At 49.1% G+C, this 23,065-nt stretch overlaps 6 protein-coding genes across 6 annotated transcripts; 3 read left to right on the forward strand and 3 right to left on the reverse strand.

The window, feature by feature from the left end:
• Window positions 1-1,709: 1,709 nt before the first annotated feature.
• On the forward strand, window positions 1,710-2,679 carry PtA15_10A102 (uncharacterized protein; the record flags this gene model as incomplete). The annotated part of the gene is made up of 3 exons (XM_053160245.1): window positions 1,710-1,815; window positions 1,887-2,260; window positions 2,368-2,679. The coding sequence occupies 3 exons, from the start codon at window positions 1,710-1,712 to the stop codon at window positions 2,677-2,679; spliced, it is 792 nt and encodes a 263-aa protein (XP_053024238.1).
• A 5,538-nt stretch (window positions 2,680-8,217) lies between these two features.
• Window positions 8,218-9,984, forward strand: PtA15_10A103 (uncharacterized protein; the record flags this gene model as incomplete). Its single annotated transcript, XM_053160246.1, has 5 exons — window positions 8,218-8,470; window positions 8,532-8,648; window positions 8,756-9,631; window positions 9,705-9,814; window positions 9,889-9,984. The coding sequence occupies 5 exons, from the start codon at window positions 8,218-8,220 to the stop codon at window positions 9,982-9,984; spliced, it is 1,452 nt and encodes a 483-aa protein (XP_053024239.1).
• Window positions 9,985-10,840: 856 nt separating this feature from the next.
• PtA15_10A104 (uncharacterized protein) lies at window positions 10,841-12,613 on the reverse strand (the record flags this gene model as incomplete). The annotated part of the gene is made up of 3 exons (XM_053160247.1): window positions 10,841-11,149; window positions 11,249-12,335; window positions 12,435-12,613. 3 exons carry the CDS (start codon window positions 12,611-12,613, stop codon window positions 10,841-10,843), a joined length of 1,575 nt encoding a protein of 524 aa, XP_053024240.1.
• Window positions 12,614-13,842: 1,229 nt separating this feature from the next.
• On the reverse strand, window positions 13,843-16,026 carry PtA15_10A105 (uncharacterized protein; the record flags this gene model as incomplete). The annotated part of the gene is made up of 6 exons (XM_053160248.1): window positions 13,843-14,122; window positions 14,214-14,501; window positions 14,585-14,806; window positions 14,899-15,194; window positions 15,306-15,878; window positions 15,976-16,026. The coding sequence occupies 6 exons, from the start codon at window positions 16,024-16,026 to the stop codon at window positions 13,843-13,845; spliced, it is 1,710 nt and encodes a 569-aa protein (XP_053024241.1).
• Window positions 16,027-17,444: 1,418 nt separating this feature from the next.
• On the reverse strand, window positions 17,445-19,260 carry PtA15_10A106 (uncharacterized protein; the record flags this gene model as incomplete). Its single annotated transcript, XM_053160249.1, has 5 exons — window positions 17,445-17,771; window positions 17,837-18,142; window positions 18,226-18,675; window positions 18,750-18,884; window positions 18,964-19,260. The coding sequence occupies 5 exons, from the start codon at window positions 19,258-19,260 to the stop codon at window positions 17,445-17,447; spliced, it is 1,515 nt and encodes a 504-aa protein (XP_053024242.1).
• Window positions 19,261-21,303: 2,043 nt separating this feature from the next.
• Window positions 21,304-23,065, forward strand: PtA15_10A107 (uncharacterized protein; the record flags this gene model as incomplete). Its single annotated transcript, XM_053160250.1, has 6 exons — window positions 21,304-21,382; window positions 21,621-21,725; window positions 21,791-21,864; window positions 21,924-22,061; window positions 22,123-22,668; window positions 22,742-23,065. The coding sequence occupies 6 exons, from the start codon at window positions 21,304-21,306 to the stop codon at window positions 23,063-23,065; spliced, it is 1,266 nt and encodes a 421-aa protein (XP_053024243.1).

Below are 23,065 nucleotides of genomic sequence, written 5' to 3' on the forward strand. Positions count from 1 at the left end.
CCATGAAAATTCAGGGGGCCGCACAAGTTTTCCGGGGGCCGCGCAAGTTCTGCTGGAAAACCACTGGGTGTGGCTGCGGAGAAAACCACACTCATTTGTGGGTGGTGTGAGTGGTGTGGTTCTCCCTCTCATCTGAACTCCCTGCGCTGATTGAGAGTTTGAGTCCCACTGGTGATAATTTTTACCAGGCTGTGCTCCTGCTGAATTTTTAAGGCCTGCCTACGTGGCCACGTGAATTCCACAGGTACACATCTGTAAATATCCGTGGAATCCTCGGGGCCATCACGAGGTGCCCCTGCGATCCACTTGGTGGAGATCACATGAAAGTGTGGACCAGCAGCCACTGGTCCAACCTCGCGCAGGGGCACTACGGGGAATCCACGAGGATTCCTCGAGATATCCTTGTCAAAGGACTCCCCGGGTGTAGCCAAACTTAACACAAGTCCCTCCCTGTGCTCGCGGGGCGCAAGCACCCTCCTGCTTGCGGGAGGGACTTGTGCCTAATGTCCAACATTTGGCTTGAGGCTGCCCAGCCAAATGTTGAAAAAATCCTTCTAACCCCCATATCACCGTATACCCCTCTGATTTTTTTACAGCCTCCAGTACCATTAGAATCAGCTTTTGTTTCTACATAATCTCATGTGTCCAAAACAACACCTACCACCATCCACTGAAAAAAAAATGATGTAGGAATTCCACCTGGGAGCCTATCCGGCCTGATCTAAACCGGATAGCCAGTCCGGCCTAAACGCATGAAATTAAGGTTTGTCATCATATGTCAAACCCTGTGGGACTCCTCGCTTATGCACTCAAGAGACCTGCACATATTAATCCAATACTGGAAAAAACCGTGAGAGCGTGTCCTACCTCAACCTTTGGATAATCCAATGGCTTCTTCCCATTGCTCAGGAATAGCCTGCACCAGAATGACCACTGAGCGGCCAGTTTTTGATGGTTCTACTTGAAAAAATATGTACAGGACAGCTCAGATTGAGAGCTATAACCTGGCATATGGGGCTTTGAATTTCAAGTTGAGAGGGAGAGGGAATAGAGATGTAAATACAAAATATGTGATTTTCTGCGCAAAACCCTGTCAGCCTCAGGCAAAGAATGTGACTTTACACGGTGGGGGTGCTTCCTGGCCCGCGTGTTTGTGGAGACGACGGGATCACCGGCTCTGTGAAATCCACGTGGATTTCACTGCTCCCCCCGTTGTCTCCACCCTCCCGTGGAAAATGCGTGGAGACAACGGGCTTTCCCGTTGTCTCCACCTGCCTGGGATTTCCACGTCAAGAATCACGAGGATTCCACGGCCGCCTGTGGGATCGCGGTGGATCCCACGAGAACACAACATGCAGGGGCAGCCGTGGATTCCCCGTTGTTCTCAACAACAGGGAACCCACAGCTGCCCCTGCATTGCCGGTGGAACCGACACAAACGCAGCTCATCGGGATATTAGGGCTATATAGGGCTGATTTGATGACAACCGCCCCGGCTTGATTATGTACTCTGGATGACCCAGGGCAACAAGGGACTTGTGCCAGCGCCAGCAGTTCTAAATCACCTCAAACAACAGGAAGCTCAAGCGAGAGGACCAGTTCATCAAAGAGCATCCGAACTACGATAAGGTCTTCTGGTGCATCTCCCAGACTAACCCCCACCGCAAGCTCTGCCAGACTCCAGTATCTTGTCAAGCCCTCCTACGGCAAATGCGCAAGACTCTCTACAACGTGCTGATCCTCGGCTTCGGGAACCCGATGGATGCCTCGGTCCTGATGTATGATCGACAAGATGCTGGCGGAAAAATGTATCCCCGTGACGTCACAACAATTATAACCTGTTTGATCAAAAGGTATTGACCATCGATGCTTTCTTCTTGTTCACAGTTGGAGGTATCTACACAGTCATCAAGACCAAGGCCCCGATAAACTGCCACAAGTATGGTGATCAATACTGTCTCTTGGGCCCCTTGGCTTACAAGTCGGCCCCAATGGAAGTAGAAGCCATCAAACCTGACACGCCCGAGATGAGAGACTCGCTCCAGTCAATGAAGGATCGTGGGGTCAAGTATCTCTACAGATGTTGGTTGATTGAAGGCAGTCCCAAAGTCTTGCTCTTTGACACCGGCTCCATGATGTCTTGCTTGGACAAATGGAAGAACAACTTGTGGAACCTGGCCGGGATCCCGGCACCCCCAAACAATAGCGAAACTAACGATACGATTGTCTTTGGCTACTTGGTGGCCTGTTTTTTGGGCGAAGTACGTCACATGTTGTTTTTCTCCCCCTCCGGACACGTTCAACGTATCACAATCAATCGGCTGACTACGTAATGACCATTGTTGACTCACTTTGGTGATGGATTCAGTTTGCCTCCCGCAAAACTTCCAAGGCAATCATCGGACACTTCCACAAGTGGCTTGCTGGCCTTGCTATCCCTCTCTGCCGCAAGCGTCAAATCAACATCACCACGATTTTTACCACTCACACCACACTTCTAGGCTGTTACCTGTGTGCCGGATCAGTCGATTTTTACAATAACATTCAGTATTTTGACGACAATCACAAAGCCGGCAAAAGAGGGATCTATCACAGATATTGTGTCAAGTGGGCATCAACGCACTGTGCCAATGAATTTCCCAGAAGGCCGGCGGTCAGGACAGCACTGAGTGCCAAATAAACATTGGCGGTGGCATCACATGTTGTCACGCCGCAGACACCGTCTGATTCCCCCGTTTCTCATTTCTCTTGCTTTTCTCTCATTTCTCTTGCTTTTCTTTTACTTCTTGTTTCTCTTTGTGATTTTTTCTCTATCAATCCCTTTTTTTGTATGTTTTTACGATGGCTACTTGATGTGCAATGCAGCGTGTGGTACCCTGGTGGTACCACATTGTGCAATATTACCCGCGGTTTTGATCCGCTCCGCCCCCCCCCCCGGGTTACCTGGCTGAACCACATCTTGTGGGCCAAACCCGCGCGTGGGTATCACAGCGATTCCTCGGGGAGCCCACGGTTGAAGGACCTGTGATCCACCCGTGGGCCCGACCTTCACGTCGTGATCACAGGGATTCCACGGGGATTCCACGCGGAGCCGAAAGCTGCCGTGGAATCCACGGGTGATCCTCCCGGTGGTGACCCCGTGATTCCCTGGACCTCCAGCCGCTGGTCCGACCTCGCGCGCGGCTACCACGTGGAGTCCTCGTGGATTCTGGACCTATGTAACCTCCAACCAGCCAGTGTTAGACTGGGCTTGCGCGTGCACGCGAGCCCAGTCGTGGACTGAGAATCCCTGCGAGATGTCGGAAATCCCTCTCAATTGAAACCCGCTTCAATCCCGCGCGAATCTGAGACTCTGACTGCCACTCCACACCGCGCCTACACTTCAAAGCTGGCACACACACTCCAAACCCCATCGCCACCTATTGCCACCAAGAAAACAACTCATCAAAAACGATCACATAACAACTTGAGGTTAAACTGTTGCGCGCAATTGTTTGAGTTGCTGCTAGCTGGTAAGGTTTTTTTTTGGCACCCATCGACCAACGTCATCTAATGCGACTCGTCGCCAATTGATAGTCTCTTCACTCTGACTAGCCTACTCCTTGGGGTCCCATAGATCTTGCTCGCATACCTCCACCCTCCAAGCCTCGACCCATCATTATCCCAAGTGATTAAATCACTGGTCTGAGACTGAGAAGTTGGGAGCAGACTCCTTGCTGGCTGTTCCGAGAAGTCTGGTGTCCCAAGCAATTGCCTGCCAGGTCCCAGAAGTCGGGCAGAGCAGTTGTCTTCCCCGTCCAAGCAGTCTTCTGGCCGATCCCAGGGGTTGCCTGCCCTATCTGTTCAGTTTCTGGCCGGTTCAAGCAGTTTCCTGCCTGGTCCTTGCAGCTGCTGGCCGGTCTGAGCAGCTGCCTGCCATGACCAAGCAGTCTGCTGGTTGGTCCATACAGTTGAATCCCCAGTATGAGCAGTCTTCTGGCCAGTCCAAGCAGTTGCTGAGCTTTTCAAAGCCTGTGAGCACCATGTGAACGTGTAGTTTCAAACAAGGTTTACAGCTAGAAGGAAGATTTTGGTGTGAGGCTATCTCAAACATAACCATGAAGATGGTTGGTTTTGAGCTCACAGCTCACCCTTTTATAATGTACTTGCATTGTAAGTCTATTCCAGCCAACTGCTGGCAGGACAGGTACTTAGTTGAGTTCAAGCAGTTGCCTGCTGTGTGGATGTGTGTGTTGGTGGTGCAACTAAATTCCTTAACTCTTTCCTTAATTGAAATTTTGACTCACAAATTGGACTTCATGAAGTCATCCATGCTTGGATGAAGCTTTAAATTTTGCATCCTTAGTGCATGTGTAAATTGAGAGCTGTGGTTTTGGAATTAGTAGGACAAGCAGATTCTATTTCTATTCTCCTCTTAACTAAGTTTCATCTGGGAAAAATAAAAATTGTGAAATAATAAGAAAACTCTGGGTTTTGCAGCTTTGTGGCATGGGGAATGTGTCATTCAAGGTGTTCAAAGTTGAAATCATAAAATCTTCATTACATAAAATCATAAAATCATAAAACTTTCAAATGATGATTTTATATGTACCATTTTAGAAATGTTGCTTTAATTTGAGTGTTTGGGTGTACATATTTTTTTTCACCTCAGAATTTCATGATTTTATGGTGTTATGATTTTATGCAAGTCAACTTTGAACACCCTAACTGAATATTGTGGCCTTGGCACGAGTTGAAAAAAGTGAGTTAGTCTCATATAAGCAGGAAGAATAGATTCTATTATAAATCTTGTGTCATTTGGTGGTTTTAAAACACAATTGGAAATTGAAGAAGAGATTTATTCATAAATAAATAAATCATTTCCCATTGCTGCATTTGTATTATGTGAGATATTGACTGTGTGGGTTGGCAGGCCAGCATTGCAGCAAGCACTTGAAATAATATGATCCCATGTGGCCTGGAACCAATCAATTTTCAGATCACATAGCTAAATCATTCAAAACACAGAATCATGGTTCTTATTGTCATGAAAGATTGAATCATTCTTTGGAATGTCATTTCTATTTTGGTTAACTCTTGAGTAACAATTTCAAAGGGTCACTCCAAATAGTACCTACTTAATTTGGCTGTGAACCAATGGTACTCAGAGTGACACAAAATATCTCATTCATTGGAAAGCATTGAAAATAGTTTCATGGCATACAAATAGTGAAAAAACACAGAATCATGGTTCTTATTGTCATGAAAGATTGAATCATTCTTTGGAATGACATTTCTATTTTGGTTAACTCTTGAGTAGCAATTTCAAAGGGTCACTCCAAAGAGTACCCACTTAATTTGGCTGTGAACCAATGGTACTCAGAGTGACACAAAATATCTCATTCATTGGAAAGCATTGAAAATAGTTTCATGGCATACAAATAGTGAATAATGAATTTGGGAATGACTCAGCTATCTTCTGTCCCTCCTGTGTAACATGGGGGCACTGCAAATAGTGCACAAATTAAGATGAAAATCAGGTAAGAGAAGAACAGAATATAATTTACCTACTAATGCCTCAACCTGAGTTAGAATGGAATCTAGTCCTCCCAACACACATATTCCACACCATTGCCAATACCACAGCTTCTCAATTAGACATGTGCCAAGTATCAAAATTTGAGATATTCTTCAAGTATGTATGAATTGATGCCCTCCAATTTTTGTATCAAAAAATCAGGTAATAGAAGAGTTGGAATGATATCAACTTATCCTACTCATTCACATCTTCATTGATTCTTACCCTGACCAAGATAGGTTTTTCACATGTTGATTCACCAAAAAAGCACTATTCAGCCTACAACAGACATTTGTTCCACTCCTAATACTTCACACATTCAGGATGTGTTGCACCAGCCTCAAAATGCTGTCTGGCAGTGGTTTTGAGTGAAGAGTTACAGCTTGACCCATCATTGCAAAGTTCAACTGCTTGGACAAGCTGGTCCAAGCAGTTCTCGGATATGGCCATCCAACAAGAGGTCCGACTTGCCTGTCTGAGCCAATGGGCACTTCTGGTGACTGCTTGAACAAGGCTGTTTGACATCTCATCGGACGGCCATGACCGAGAACTGTTTGGACAGACCAGGCCAAGGACTCATCAGAACTACTGGTCCAAGCAGTCAATTCAGGTAGTGCATGTCACAATGACTTGCAATAAGAAGGGCGCTGAGGGGCTTGGAGGTGTTATGGTATTATGTCTCATTATTAGCATATGTATTTAGTTTATGCTTATATCCTGTTTCTCTGACTCTCTAAAAGACTCCTCCTCTGGGTGATGGTGAACTCTTTTTCTTCACTCTTTTTTGCTTCCTATTCACCGGCATGCCAGGTAAGCTTTGTGATGTTTTCTTTTCTTTTTTTTCCTTCTTTTTTCCCTTTTCTTTTTCCATTCTTGTGTTTCTCTTTCAGCTCCGTGATCATCAGAAATCTTACTCTTTTTTGCTTCCTATTCACCGGCATCCCAGAGCCCAAGAGGAGGATGGAGGTAGCCGAGCAAGATCTATGGGACCCCAGGGAGTAGGCTAGTCAGAGCGAAGAGACTATCAATTGGCGACGAGTCGCATTAGCCGACGTTGGTCGATGGGCGCCAAAAAAAAAACCTTACCAGCTAGCAGCAACTCAAACAATTGCGCGCAACAGTTTAACCTCAAGTTGTTATGTGATCGTTTTTGATGAGTTGTTTTCTTGGTGGCAATAGGTGGCGATGGGGTTTGGAGTGTGTGTGCCAGCTTTGAAGTGTAGGCGCGGTGTGGAGTGGCAGTCAGAGTCTCAGATTTGCGCGGGATTGAAGCGGGTTTCAATCGAGAGGGATTTCCGACATCTCGCAGGGATTCTCAGTCCACGACTGGGCTCGCGTGCACGCGCGAGCCCAGTCTAACACTGGCTGGTTGGAGGTTACATAGGTCGGATTCCGCGTGATTTCCCCGTGGATGAACTCCCCGGGTGTACAGTGCCCCCCACGACTTCTCAACTACCCCGCACCTGCAAAAAAATTTTGAACTTTGAACAATGTGTTCAAAGTCACCAGACATGTATCACATGTAAACTGTACATTTTTGAGCCCTACAGACGTAGGAGAACTCAAAAATATAACTTTGAAGTCTGTGCAATGTCTCAAAAAAAAGTTTCATTTTTTTCAGATGCAAAATTTGGAACATCTGGTTTTAAGACCATAGTATGTGGTTACAGACATGTACTATGGACTTATAGAATATGTATTGTGTATTCAGAGACTAAATTATCTATGTACATACATACTACAGGTGTAGGTATTTATGTAAATATGTACCTTCTTAGTTATTGATGATTGCCATATCCATCAGTACACTCTTTGGAATGTGGCAATGTTAAGAATATTTCTTCATTGCTCTCTTGGCAGCAAGTCCAGTGAAATTTCAATGACTTTGGACTATTATCATGTATGTTACCAGGTCTGGTTGGTGAAATGTGACATTTGCATCAAAAAATGGGCCAAAAAGAGCCCAGCATCAGCCCACTTTTAAAAGAAATTTTGGGAAAAAATCTCCAAAATTTGGAACCCCCCTGTAGGGGTAGTTGAGAAGTCGTTGTAGTGCTAATTAAGCCTCTCCTTCAGAGACGCTTCGCGCCTCCTCGGAGAGGCTTAGTTAAGCTCGGGGTGTAGGTGCCCACGAGTGTGATCTGAGATGTGTGCGAGACAGGGCCCGATGGGCGTGACTCACGCTCCCCACTCTCACGCCGCGTGAGAGTGGGGAATCCAATCCGAGAATCCGACCAGATATTCCGGGCATTTACCGGATATCACGTGACCGCTACCGGATATTGCGCGCGGGAAATCCAACAATGTTTGAAGTGTATGAGAGAACATTCAGATCTTCATCTCGAGGCTTGAGAGACTTCTGTTTAACATGCAGGTTGCAATTGCCCAAAGTCGCACTGGTATTGTATGCATATGAATTTGTATGGATCACACAATCCTGCAGTCATTCTTTTGTGTGCCGCGTGGGCCGTCTGGCAACCGCGCGCCGTTGTGCATTTTGACTGACGTTGCCGACCGGAACTGGAAGCTTGGACATCCAGATTTCATTGCCAACCATTGCCTATTCGCAGGCATCCGCCTGTTCAGACAACGTATCCGCCTGTCAATAGTACGCGTCCTTTTTTTGCTGCTTGATATTCTGAAGATCACTTCACGGCGGCAATGGAGGCACCGGATTGGACCCAGATCAAAGGCCAACTTGATCTCAAATACCACATTCATGCCAGCGATGCTGGCAAGCGGTTCATGTGGGTGATTGTTGGAATATTCCCTTTCACAATAATCCTTCACATACTTAGCGCAGTAAAACGAGGCCAACGGGCTGGCTTTTGGTTCGTTCGACGCGATGCGGAGGGGTATATCTTCGAGAATCGACACGTCGTGGTCCACACCCTGTCGGCTTTCAAAACCCTCCGTAAGTTGAGCCGTATCCTTTCCGCGCATTCACCAGAAAAGACTATTCACAATCCAAACAGTGGCATGTATCGCTGTGATCTTTCTACAGCAGGATATTCAGACCCACGTCCGTCCTTATTGTGTGGCCTTTCAAGCTAGTGGTTTCGCTGTGATGCACATTCAAAATTGGCACAGAAGTAAGTGATCCCAGTAATTTTTCAATCAGCACAAATGTGTAGTTTTACGACAGGGGAATGATAGGGTTGACTGAAATTTGCCGGGCCCCGGTTGATTTGTTAATTAGCCTGGTGTTCTATTTATTCAATGCCTCCAACAAGCTTACACTTGAGCTTAAAACAAGGGCCAAGGAAAAATATATTCAACCAGTCTGATCGCGCAATGCCTCCTTGGCTATTCAATTTCGGCCTTGTTGGGGGATCACTATACGGAATAATACTCACGTTGGCAAGCACCGCAATCATCTGCACTTCTATCAATCGGGATAACTCTCTTTACCGCGCTGTTTCCGATATTCTCGATGAGAACATTTCGCTTGCTCGCGATCCCACACCCGAATCCAAGATCCTCATGATGCAGAATGGTGCCCTCCTTCTCAGCGGCATCGAAAATATGAAATCAGAATCCTTGCGAATATTTCACGCATTTCAATATCTAGTTTGCGGTTTTGTCGCCATCAACTTCATCAGTGTTACTCTGTATTGGTGGTCACTGCATGCAATCATTCGCTGTCTGGATAAACAGCTCTCGACTTATCGACAATGTCTTCAAAATCGAGACGAAGCTATACAACTAGGGATGATATCTATGTGTCCGGGAGCTATTACTTTTGATAAATCGAGAGAAACTCTGGACGTAGTTAAAACGAAGAAGCTAGACGCTGACGATGCACCCTTGCCCAGTGACGCAAGTCAAATGACCCGAGTCAGCAGCACTAATTTGATGTCGTGGCTTCCGACGTTCAAGGGCGATGATATTAGCGCGGATCATTTGATTTGGAAATCTGCCTTCATGCGTTCCATCAAACCTGAGGGATCGAGCTACAAAGCTCGTCTGCGTTCTGAGCATTCGATACTTCAGCGTTGCAAGGTTAACACAATCTGGCAAGCCGTGTTCATAACTATCATGAGTATGTCTTACATTTCCATGGCGAGCACCCTAGGTAAGTGGACGGGTTCAGCGCGAAATCGACCCATCAAATTGAACTGGTCGATGACATTTTTTTTCGAACGCAGGGGCGAACGCTTTCGACGTGCCGCAGCGGACCAGCATCACACAACTGGGCTATTATGTGATACTCTGGTCTAACAGTATTTGGGTTGTTGGCGGGACCGGGTTGGCCATGGTGAGCTAGGCTTGAGATTGAGATATTGCGGATTCAAAATCTTCTGACAGTTCATCATTTCTCTGTTTCGATAGCTTTCGGCTCGTGTTGCGTTGTTAAGGTCGTATACTTCTATGAGCCAACAAGCGTCCGCTGAAGCGGCGCATCGAACGGAGTCTTTTGATTATTGAGTCGCGGTTTACATCTCTATCAGGCAGATACATTTGATCATGATGTTGCCATTTCTTTTCTGTCCTTTTCAACCTTTCTTGTCCTTACTTAACTTTGGTCTTTCCCGGCCTTTTCGAACTCAATTTCGAAATGTCCAACTCAGTAACCACCTCTTGCATTTGTTTTCCTTCTATAATTCTGGGTTATGTTGTTCTACGGTCTATTTGTCTTCAAAGTCTTGCTCCAAGGTGTCTTGCAACCGAAAACAAAAAATAGCCAGGTTTCAAACTTTTAGGGCTCCAATCACCCATTCGCGTAAGTTGTGCGAGTACAAAATTGTAACCCTACGGGTTGTTATGACTTCCGGTGAAGATCCAAGGGCCTCCCAGAAGTGATCTGGCCCAAAAACTAGATTTCCCCGCAGAAATCTAGACTTTTTGGGTCCATATCAACAACTGTGAAGGTCTCAGTCATTACGCGAAGTCATCCACTATTTGTTTAGCAATATGCGGTATCACAAATCTCATTGACAATTGCCAGCTGGGTCCGCTCAAACTGTAAAGTGATTTTTATTTGCTGATGAAATTTACACGGTGCTCGACATATACCGTCACATAAAGCAGGAAGTCATAATGAAAAAGCGGCTGAAGTACGCATAGCCAAGGTCTACGGACGGGTAAAAGCAAAGAAACAAGGGTAGATCAAGATCTTAACACTCAAAACAAGGACAAGACCAGCAGCCACAAAGAAAAGAAACAAGAGGGCCTGATAAGAATCACATATCTTGGAAAAACAAAGAACTTTATGCAAGGTAAATAATTTGACAGCGATTGAAGAAAACAGGTCAAACTCAAATACCCAAAGTTCATGGGAGGCTTAGTAGGATACGGATGCCGCGCGACTGCGGTTGAGGGATGACCTGCGCGGTCGAAAGGTTGTTCCATAACCACTGCGTTCGATCTCTTCCAAAGCGCGGTCATAATAAGAGTCTCTTCGACTAAGCCCCCCGATGGAGGGGGAGTAGCTACTGTAACTCAGTATCGACTCGGTTTGAGTCCGGGGAAGCGCCCCTCGGAAGATTGAAGGAGACCTATAACCATAGCTCATCGGGAATCCTGGAATTGGGGTGTCATTTCCTTTCTGGAAACCATGGGACGCTGTTGTATTAATGCCAGGCATACCAGGCTAATATCAAGAGCCGCCACAGGGGGCCCCGGGCCATAAAGAACAGCCAAGAGTCAGGACCAAATCAGGACACGTATGGGGATCATCTCTTTTACTCACATCACAAGTACATTGATTGGCATGGCCTTGATTGTGACCTTTCATATTTTGTGAAGACTGTGCATTGTTGAAATTTCCTTGGTTCATGGCGTTTTGCTGTTGTGTATTTTGTCCACTTTGCTGATTGGCACCTTGTTGGCCAGCGTTCTGGGGTCCATTTATTCCTTGGTTCTGGCCATTTGATCCTTGGTTTTGGCCATTCATTACTTGGGCTTGGCCATTCATGCCTTGATTTTGACCAGTCCCTCCTTTGTTTTGACCCATCATCCCATGGTTTTGACTGTTCCCCCCGTTGTTCTGACCATTACCTCCTTTGTTCATGCCTTGGTTTTGACCATTCATTGCCTGATTTTGGCCATTCATTCCTTGGTTTTGACCATTGCCACTTTTGTTATTTTGACCCATCATTCCTTGGTTAGGTCCATTCCCCAGATTGTTCTGACCATTCATTCCTTTGTTTTGGCCATTCATCCCACCCTGGTTCTGACCATTCCCTCCTCCTTGATTCTGACCCTTCCCTCCTCCTTGGTTCTGACCATTCCCTCCTCCTTGGCTCTGACCATTGCCTCCTCCTTGGTTCTGACCATTGCCTCCTCCTTGGTTCTGACCATTTCCTCCTTGCATGTTGGGACCACCATTACCTCCTTTGTTTTGACCATTCATCCCACCTTGGTTTTGACCATTCCCCCCTTGGTTTTGACCATTCATTCCTGCTTGGGTTTGGCCATCCCCTCCTTTGTTTTGACCATTCATTCCTCCTTGGTTTTGGCCATTCCCTCCTTTGTTCTGACCGTTCATTCCTCCTTGGTTTTGGCCATTTCCTCCTTTGTTTTGACCATTCATTCCTCCCTGGTTTTGGCCATTCCCTCCTCCCTGGGATTGTTGACCATTTCCTCCTTTGTTTTGAGCTTGGTTGGGACCACCCATTCCTTTGGATTGGCCATTCATTCCGGAGTTTGGACCGTTCTGAGGGGGAATTATTGGATTCTGGTTCATTCTGGCTGATGGATAGGAGTACATTGATCCCGAAATTGAATTCCTGCTCCCAGCTCGCTGGAAACCCAACTGACCAGCAGCTGGTGAACTCCTAGCATTATCAGACATAAAGAACAAGAAACAATCAGCATGAAAGAAGAACCGAAAAGGCTCGACTGTATGCACAATGGATTTTGAGATGAAAACACACATGAATCCGCTCAATGATGGTGCGATAGGGCCCAATCGCTCTTGGAGCTGGCGAAGACGTTGGATTCGAAGCATTTCACTCGTGTATTTTTCTTGGGCTCTGATTTCGGCCTTGAGCAGCTGATAAGTCCCGCAGCGCTCGTCCAAGCCTGGATACCATGTCTTAGCACCGGTCACCATCTTGAAGAAGAAATAAAAAGAAGGCTGTTTTTTCAGACAGAAAGTTACTCGGCAAGTATCAAGAAAAGCTAGTGGATGTGGGAAAGTCGGTAAGGGAGCACTGGGAAAGAAGAAACTGTGAGTTGTTTACGAATCCGTAAAAGATCACCGAGAACCTCTAGGGTACGATGTGGAAGTGGCTTGATAAGAAGAAGAAGAAAGTGCTCCTTAAAAAAATCCAAGGAACACTTGTGACTATCGCTAAATTTCTGTGTGGTAAGATGCTTGGTGGTTATCGGAGAGCCACTCCAATCATCATCAGTTAAATATATGTCCAGCTGACATCTGGCGCAGTTACTGGCTTGATGAAACACCTTTCATTTTAGCAACCCGATTCAAAGCACGCAAGAGGCCATTCGAGGCCAGAGCCTCGGGGACCTTCACGGCCGTCTTGGTGATCGCGAAACAGGTCTGATTCAACTCTAAATTACGTAGGTTTACCATGTCGAAACCTTTTCTCTCTGTTCTTTTATTCAATTCGGGTCTGCATTTCTCCGATATTGGGTGAAAATATACTTCAAGGCCAACGTTGCTGATACAAAGCATTATGGCCTGTAATCAGTGACGCATGCGTTGTCGCTCTCGTCAGGATGGTCTGGATTCCAACTTTCCAATGACCTCTTCTGCTGGCACCTGCTGGCACTATAACTGAAACACCGCACTGCGGGACATTGAACACAGGAATCGAGCGCAATGTGACAGTGCGTTTGTCTGGTCGAGATGGTCACGTTTCGGATGCACACAGCTCAGCGCCGTAACTTTCAGCATCTCAAATATATACGTTTGGGATGCTGTATGTGTTTATTTACATCACTTGCGTTGATTTCTATCTTCTGCGCAATCCAGTGGGTAAAAGGGAGTCAAGGGAGTGGCTCCGTGCCCGTGCAGACCGAAAGAAAATCGATGCTGCCATCCTTTTATACGCACCTGGGCGGATGGGAAACCTGCCACGCGGAAAAGAGCTGGGCTGAAGCAGGCGCAACCTACCAAGGCTCGAGATACTTAGTTTGTGGATGCACCACCATGCATGCGGGTTTGATGTCTATTACCAATCATCTCAGAAGAGAAAAATCATGCTTCATTATAGTTTTTTTTGGTGTTGAATGAAAAAGAGGGTTAGAGAGAGAGAGAGAGAAAATCCAAGGTAAATGAAATCATGACAGCCCGCCCTCCCCCCAAAAATCGGAGTTTTAAACGCTAGTGGTAGGCTCCTGAAGTGACTGACGACTGAGGGCATCTGAATGCGAGATGATGACATCCTTAGTGAGTTGGATCTCGATGCCCTTGACGTCGAATACTCTCCGAGGCTTATCGAGGAGGCCCTGGAACTGGACGGGGAGGACGTCGCGGTCGAAGTCGAACGGTTGGGGCGAAGAGGACGCTTGTTGGACGATCGATTGGCTTACGGCTTCGGCGAATTTCGCGGGATGAGCGGTCGATAAAACTGCTTGGACGATTCCGTCTTGGCTTCTGAAAAGACAAAAGAAGAGACCAAATAAACGAAACGATACTTTAGTCGCGCTGTCTTGAAGAATCGATTGATGGAGAGAGACAGCGTTACCCTGTCTTGAGATTCTCAGCCACAAATAGTCCGACGGCAGTGTGAGGATCAACAACGTATCGCTGGCCGTCCTCGAGCACATCCTCGTCGCCCTTGAAGTAGCGCAGGATGGTTTGCTTGGTCTGCTCGTCGTCAACTCTCCCAGCGGCGAACAAGGAGCGGGCGGCGGTGAGAGTGGGCTGGGGGACTCGGAATCGACCAGTCGTCTTCAGGCGGTCCATCCATTCCTTCACTTGGGCTTGCGAAGACTTGATCCGTTCTTCTTCCGAGTCTGTCGATTCGGTCAGGCTTTGGATTTCGTAAGATTGGATCTTTTGAGTCACTTAATAATATTCATCACAAGAAGTTTAATAATATGGGCGGGGACTGACGAATCAAAGGCCAAATAGAACAGCAGACGTTCGAAGTTGCTCGAGACTAAGATATCCATTGCTGGACTGAGCGTTTCCTTGACCAAGCCGTGCTTAGGATCACTGGCTTGTTTTCCATCTGAAGATCCAACGACAGGCGCAGTCTGGACAGTCGTATCACTCGGTGACGATTCATCGTCATCAGTCGAAGCCTGCTTTTCATATTTTCCTGTTTCCCAAAATCTATCCACCCGCGATGTTTATCAAATTTTCAATACTTTTTGTTGATTTAAAAAGATAAGGAGAACAGAAAACAGAAAAATGGTTTATTTTACCTAGTCAAGATATCGTTGGAGTTAGTAGCGATGACAAGGCCGGGCGTTGAGCTGCTGATACCCATAGGTAGTCCGAGTTTATGAGCATAGAAGCCGGCGAGGATATCGCCGAAGTTACCGGTAGGTACGACGAATTGCAAGGCCTGGTTGGGCTTGAGGGAGGGGCGAAGGGCATAGTAGGACGAGAAATAGTAGACGATTTGAGCGAGGATTCGGGCCCAGTTGATCGAGTTGATTGCCCCCAATCGGTAGGTCGAGTTGAATTGAGTGTCATTGAATAATGTTTTGACGATATCCTAAAGAAATGTGTTGGTTGGGTTAGTTTCTCAAACTTGCAATGTCATTCAGAAATGAAAAAAACAAGCGCTGATGGGGTAGGAGGAGCTATTAAAGCCAAAAGACTGAACTTGGCAATCATCAAACGTTCCATTGACAGCTAAGTTGAAGACGTTGTTGTCAAGTACGGTGGTCATCTGAGCTTCCTGGATGGGGCTGACTCGGCCTTTGGGATGCAAGATGAAGATGGAGATATCCTTCTTGCCTCGGAGGCCATAGATAGCAGCGCTCCCAGTGTCGCCGCTGGTGGCGCCGACGACGGTGATCCTTTCGGCGGGGGTATCTTTGGGTCTCTTCTGATTTTTACGGTTGAGGAAGAACTCGAAGAGGTTTCCGAGGAACTGGAGAGCGACATCCTTGAAGGCGAACGTTGGCCCGTGCCAAAGCTCGACGACGTGTCGGCTCGGGGTTAGCTTCTTGAGCGGGGCGATGGCCGGGTGTCGGAAGGTGCTGTAGGATCGCTCGATCAGCTCTTTGAGCTCCTCCCGGGAAATCTCTTCGCTGGGAATGAATAGCGAATAGATCTCGAGGGCCAGCTCGGTGAACGTGAGTTTCGACCACGCCGATTCCCAGTCCTTCGGCAGTTCTGGTATCCGCTTCGGGATGTATAGTCCGCCATCTGGTGCCAAGCCCGATAAGACCGCCTGATTCGTTCGTATTCGTTGTTTTGCCCAGCAGAAATCGACAACCGGAAAAAGTAAGCTTGGAGTTGAAAATCCTGGTTAAGTTTTGATGACGAACCTGCTCAAACGACAGGGTTGGGCTACCTCCCCTGGTAGAAATGTACTCCATCGTATCCGCTTAGTGTTTGTTCACGGAAAGTCGTACGTTGCTGACTGGGACAGTAGGGAGATTGTTTGTCGTCCAGAGGGCGGCTGGAGATGAAACAGTCGGAGATGACACCAGGGAAAAAACATTGCTCCATACATCTGTACGTCTTCATCTATCAGGAGTTGGTTGCTGCACTTCTCTCCTGTTTAAGTTGAGCCTCAGGACTACCATCATTTTGCTTTCCTCACTCAACAGGCTGACAAAATAGGGGGTTTCAAAGCCGCCCAGGTGTAGCTTGCATGCTCTGTTGCAAGTCAGCATTCAAGTCAGCTCTTGAACACTCAAGTTGCAAAAGCCCATGCAAGCCACATTGTACTCAGCCCCTGAAGCTTTCTTGAATGGTTCTTGCCAGTTGATATTCAACAAAAGTTTTGAACACCAGCTTGCAAAAGTCTATGCAATTTGAACCCAACCAACTTTGATTCCCCTGAAGAACAAATACTAATAATCTTCTATTTAAATTTTGAGCCCTTCATGACTTGAGATATTCCTCAAGAGATCACCATGTATCTTTGTCTGAGTCAAATCCTCTTGATCTTGCCCTGCCTGTATTCTTGGTCATCTGCAACAGATAAAGAAATGCGGTGTTGAAAATTGCATAAGATTTTTTTACATAAAATCACAAACTGCAATTTTGGCTTGGAGATGTCATTTTAAGTTTTATGCACGCTGATATCTCCCAGCCAAAATTGGCTTTATGATTTTATGTAAACAGTGACATATGCAATTTTGAACACCATAAAAGAAAAAACAGAAGAGTGATTTGGATTGGGCTTCTTTCTTTCTCTGCTGTATTCATTCCAATGAAAATTACACAGGTCATTGATTTTGATATTTATAATATGGACATGGTTGCATTGCTTTTATTTCCATCATTGATCTCAAACCCTTCCAAAAAGAGAGTATACATTGCATGTATCTTATGAATTCAAGCCTTTCATTATTTTTATTATTATCTGATCATTTGATTGATATCTTTACAACGGTTAGAAAGAGACGCGGGCGAATATCGCACAAACAAACATACAAAGACGTAAAAAAAAAGACAAAAGTGGCAGGGCTAAAAATTATTCATGTTGAAAAAAAAGAGAGAAAGAGGTACAATATCAACCGCACAATTAAGTTCCAATATAGCTACATTTGAGAAAGAGGAAGAGAGAGAGAGGGGGGGGGGGGGAAATGACGAAGATGCTCTTAACGAAGGTGTCTATTATAGTAGTTATTACTATGATGGTCCAGTATTACAAACGAAGGTGATTATAGAAGGCTGGGAAGGAATCATTTACACAGGCTCGGTTAATGTTTTATGGTGGCAAGAGAGAAAGAGAAGGGGCAGGGGGGAGGGGGAGGGGGAAAAAAGGGGGGGAAATTCAAGAATGTCATGTGGGCTGGGAAGGATTCTGGACGACGCCGTTTGGAATGGCGGACCAAGAGACGCCGAGCAACGCCGGGTTGACGCCGCTCTTGGAGGCATCGGTGGGCTCGGTCTGCAGCAACTTACGCGCCGGCACTGGGGCTGCAGCCGCCGTTGCGTTCCTCGCCTTCTTGCTGGTGTCCACGTTCCGGGCGGCAGCGCCAGTGCCGCCGGTGCCGGCCTGGTTGTCCTGTTGCCCGGCCGTCGCCGTCGACGCTTGTGGGGTCAGAGCTGCCGAGGCTAGGTTGGCCGTCGGAAGACTCTTCAGGTTCAAGCCCTTGACGATGAACACCTGCACAGATCTCGGCACACATCAGACATCGCGATGACACACAACGAGGAGAGAGAGCTGCTGACCTTGTTCAGGACTTCATCCTTGTTGGAGTCCACAAAGATGAGCGCCGGCCCAGCTACCACGTTTTGTGCTTGTCCCTTCAACGAGGATGTTAGGGGCTGGGCATTCGAGGTCAGATAAACGGCCACCATTCCATTCAACGGGCCATTGGATGTTTGCGCTGGGATGATACAGGACGAGGCCGGCATGACCAGCGCAGTGTTCATGCCCCCGACGAGCATCTGACATGAGAGTGTGTTCGCTTCCAGGTTTTGGACCTGTGCTGATGTTTGGAATTGCAGAATCGATCCTGCCGTAAACAGTGTGCTCTGGAATGAGGATTTTTTGTATCGGTTAGATTCATGAGAGGGGCTTGTACGTCATCAAACAAAGTCGATGTGCGGTTGCTCACCTGTGTCAAGCCATCGATGATGCTCAGGGGTTGATTGGCAGTGAGACCAAGGTCAGAAGCTTGGCAGTTTTGAAGCAAGCCGCCGACGATTGCCAAGACCTGAGGCGGAGAGAGGGGGAGGTCGAAGGCCTGAGGCGAAGCGCTGCCGCCGGAGAACACATTGAGGAGGGTAGAGTGACGGGCTTCGACGGGAAGGATGGTGACTGCTGCAGAAAGGACGGCGTTCTGTGAGATCATGGATGCCGCGCCCATGTAGGCACTCACGCCGGCGGCCTCGATCGACCGGGCGGAGGCCAGGAAGGTGATGGGATCCGTCAGGATCGAGCGGAAGTTGAATTGGCACCCAGAGAACGGCGTCCCGCCTGCGGCTTGGATGGCCGCTTGCAGGATCTGAACGTGCGACTGTTCATCAGCTAATTGTCGCTGCATCTGTTGAGTGATGGCCGTTGCCTTCATCACAAAAAAAAGAAACGGCAATTGTTTAGTCCCGGTGTGAGAAGAGAATCGGCGGCGGATGTGCTCACTTGGAAGGCACTGAGGCCGGCCTTTTGCATGGCTTGGACGGGGAAGATAGCCAAGGCATCCTGGTAGAACTGCGCCTCAAGATTCTCAAGCGTCAATGCGAAGTTCAAGACGGTAAGATTGATGTCACCGGAAGCCTAGTGGGGGAACGCAAGTATGCAGACCGGTTGAGTGAATGCAGGAGTACTCGTAGGAGCTGTGAAGACGAAGACATACCCCACCGCCGCCATTGAGATCGCCACCGGCATTGACAAATGTGCCAGCGTCCCGACCTCCACCACTCCGGCCGGGGACCGATTCGACGACCACGGTGCCGATTCCCCTGCTGCCAACGGGTGGGAGAGTATTCGGCCCTCCCCCCTCTGGCTTTGGAGGAGGTTGTATCGGCGGCAGTCCGAGGGCTTGAGGTGCAGGAGGAGGCAGCTGCGGTGGTGCTTGCCGGGGCTCAAGTTTTCGGCCGGCAAGTGATCCAAAAACTGCTATCAGGACGAAGACGAAGAGCGCCGACCTCATGATGTCTATCTGCCTCGAGTGTGTCGGAAGAAGTCGTTGGTCAGTACGGCTTTCTCCGAATGTGCTTCCAACCTAGACTGCGGTCGCTTGCAGACTCGGCGTAGAGATGACTCACGAGCAAAAGAGAAGGCGGGTATAAAAAAAAAAAAACAGGAACAGGCCGGGCCTGCTGAGTTCCAAAGAGCAGTTCTAAATATGCGAGTGATTGTTCGGATTAGGGTCGACCGGCGACAAGACAGGTCCAGCAGGAATGCGCGGATCGATGTCAATCCAGGGTATTTCTGCTCAAGACCTGTATGTATGGCAGCCGCCCGATATGTGATAGCAGAAGAGATTGGGGAAGATGGATGGATACAATAATGTAAGTGAATGTGTGCAACCAGAGTAGGTATTGAAGTGGGTGGAAGAGGGGGGGGATGAGATAGAATACGAAGAGCCAACGGACCAAGAAAAAAAACACCAAATTGATTAAGGAATGCCTCGGCCGCCCAAGTTTTCTCCAGACGATATTATTAGAGGAGAGTGACGAGAGGTGGGCAAGGCTTGACCGGGACGGTTAGTTGCTAGTGACACGGCGGCCGGAAGAAGAGCAGCTATGCAGGCCAGGTTGGAAGGAAAGGAGGGGAAGAGAGCCGGCTCTCGGGTCAACGGACTGGTCCAGTCTTCTTCGGATCGTCGCAAATAAAAAAATAGACAAGGAAGTGGTCTGAACTCACTTGCAGAGAAGACGGTCTGGAGTCTCACAGTCACCCAGTTCGCAGTCTCGCGAATCGCAAGCAGCCCGGTCTGCGGCAGAAGGAGAAACGATTAGTCGTGAAGATCACAATTGTTGCAATGATTATTATTATTATTATTATTATTATTATTATGTGTGTGTTTTTGGCAAAATGAACGAAACGAGGGGGAATAATTGGATGGCTATTACGTCCTAGCCAGTGAGGTGGCCGGGCTTTCTGGAGCCCGACAACCAATGGCAAGCTGACGACGAGCAAAGCGCATGTCCGGGCGGTTCATAAATCGGTCGTTGGATCGGGCAACCTTGGGATGGCTGGGGATGGATTTTGATTGTGTTGTATGAGTGGGGGGGTCGGTCGTCGGCCTGGGTGGGCGCGTTCCTATGGTCGTTGGAGACTCGCGAAATGAAGATGTCGAGCGGCTTGCTTGGGTCCTGTCAACCTGTTTATCAGGTCCCGGTTGCCCACGCAATCGATGGACTCTTAGTGTCCCTTCCAATTTTCGGGTGCCGTGACCAGAAAACCATGGCCATGAAGGGGCAGCGTGATCCATGCAAGGATTCTCTGGGGTTGGAAGCAGGCTGGGATCTGTCCAGGAGACAGCGCATCCAGCCGGACTCCGATCTACCGACCTGGTCCTCCCTGGGGCCTTTTGGCCGGCCGGCGGGGGCTGCTCCGGCCGGGCGCCCTGCTAGAGGCCGGGGTAGCCAAGGTGGTAAACTTAGTCCATAAACAAGTTTATTCATCCGAAGCATGAATCCAAAACGTTGTATATACATGCTGCGGCTACGCCTGTGCTTCGTCTAGCTCAACCCGCGCGGTACCGGATTCCCTCTTTCCTCACCGAGAGTGGATCCGATACCGAGCGAGGCTGACCCTACCGTGACGCATCTCTTGTCGTCAGATTTGCATTCACTCTTTTTGAGTGTCTTGTACGCCCCAGCTCCGTCTGCGCGGGCGGACCCGATCCTCGGCATGAGAGACTGCGGATCGCGCCGGCCGGAACGGGAGGCTGTCCAGCCGGCGCGATTGCCAAGCGCGGATACATACACACTCCACTGGCACAGCGCCCGGAGCCAAACCGCCCTCTTCCGGCCGTGCAGCTGTCCTGTGCCTCAAACACGGAAATAAGACGCAGTCATGGCTCACACTGCCTGTCGATAAACACATACATAAATCAACATGTGTGTCATATCGACTGGGTTTGCGGATAGCACTTGTTGTTGGCTGATTAGGGGGTGGGCCTTTGGTTGCTCGGCTATGTATCAGTACGATTGATTGACAGCCAGGCGACGGTCACTGGGCTGCAATGAGCTCGGTCGAGCCTACAGATGATGAAGATGACGATGCCCCAGCCGGGCTGATTGCCGCGCGGGTTCCGGTCGGGCGTATCTTTATGGCGATGGACAGGGTGGCCGGGATGGCCGGGCGATGGGAGAGCGATGACGTCGGCTGAGAAACTGTTTGTCTCCTCTCGGAAGGCTTTTTCACAGCAGCCCAGGGCCAGGGGAGCACTGACCCCTAAAGCAGCCAACAATAACCCACTCCACCACTTAACCACCATTCACCACCACCACCACCACAACAACACCACCTCCAACAGCAACAGCATGCCCGACTCATCAGCCCTGGCCAGCCTCCATCCCAAAAGACGAGTGCTCAGAGCACTCGGCCTACGCGACCCGAACCTACACGCACGCAAGTCGGAATTCAAGTGGGGAGCTCATCTCGGTAGGTCCACCAACGAACTACTTGTGCACACAACCCACCCCAAACTGACCCACCCATCCATACAGGCAGCGGAACTTACGGCGAAGTCAGCCAGTGCACCTGGCTGACCAAGAACCCGCCCCAGGAGGTGGCCATCAAGGTATCATCTCAATATTTAAGCTTATCGTCCCGCAGCCTGCTGACTTCTGCTCCCCACAGGTCGTCTCAAAGGCCAGCGTGCCCAACCTCCCCCAGCACATCTCGCTCATGAACCGGACCCTCAAGCTGCACCATCCCCACGTCGTCCAGATGTACGACTGGTTCCAGTCCAAGGAGCACTTCTACATGGTCCTCGAGGTCAGTCCGCCCATCTCCCGTCGGCCTGAAAGAACCCCAGGCTGACATCCTCGGCCCCCAGCTCGCGACCGGCGGGGAGCTGTTTGACCACACCATCACCCGGGGGAACTTCAGCGACCGGGAGGCCTGTGTGATGATCCACCAAGTCCTCGATGCGCTCTTGTTCATCCACTCCCAGGGGATCGTCCATCGCGACCTGAAGCCCGAGAACCTGTTCGTCCGCGGCTCGCCGCCCTTCGAGCCCCCGTACGACCTCGTGGTCGCCGACTTCGGCGTCGCCGTCTACATCGACCGCCCCGACGGCTCCACCGCCGCCCTCCAGGGCATCTGCGGCTCGCCAGGGTACACCGCCCCGGAAGTCTACAGACGACTGCCCTACGGGAAGCCCGTCGACATCTGGGCCGTCGGCGTCATCTCCTTCATCCTCCTCTCCGGCCGATTCCCCTTCGCCCATCTCTCTGGCCAGGACTTCCTCAACGACTCCGACCAGGACATCAAGTTCCCCAAACGCTTCGCCATCTCCCCCGAGGCCCAGAACTTCATCCTGGGATGTCTGCAGACCGACCCCTCCAAGCGCTGGACGGCCGAGGAAGCCCTCGAGCACCCCGTCAGTCTCTCCTCTCTCTTTCTCAACCCAACCCGGCCCAGGATCCACTAACTTTCTGTGCGGGGTTTGTTAGTGGTTTGACCAGCTAGAGGAAGCGGGCGAGGAGGACGCAGGCGAGCGCCAGACGGCCGCCAGTGTCGCGGACACCGACCACACCCGGTGCGAGCAGCTGCACCAGAAGCTGGCCGAGCTCGACGACAAGCAGGTCGAGAGTCTCGCCCCCGCCCTCGCCGCCAGCCCCGACACCCTCCCCGCCACCCGCATCTCAAACCTCGTCCCCCTCGACCGCCAGCAGCAGCACCAGCTCGAGCCCGACCACGAACCCGAACTCCTCCTCGTCCATCGCTCACACACCGTCAACGACGAGCCGCCCATCGTCGTCGATATCGTCCCCTGA

Source organism: Puccinia triticina, chromosome 10A, assembly GCF_026914185.1.
Source record: "Puccinia triticina chromosome 10A, complete sequence".
NCBI classification, from domain to species: domain Eukaryota; kingdom Fungi; phylum Basidiomycota; class Pucciniomycetes; order Pucciniales; family Pucciniaceae; genus Puccinia; species Puccinia triticina.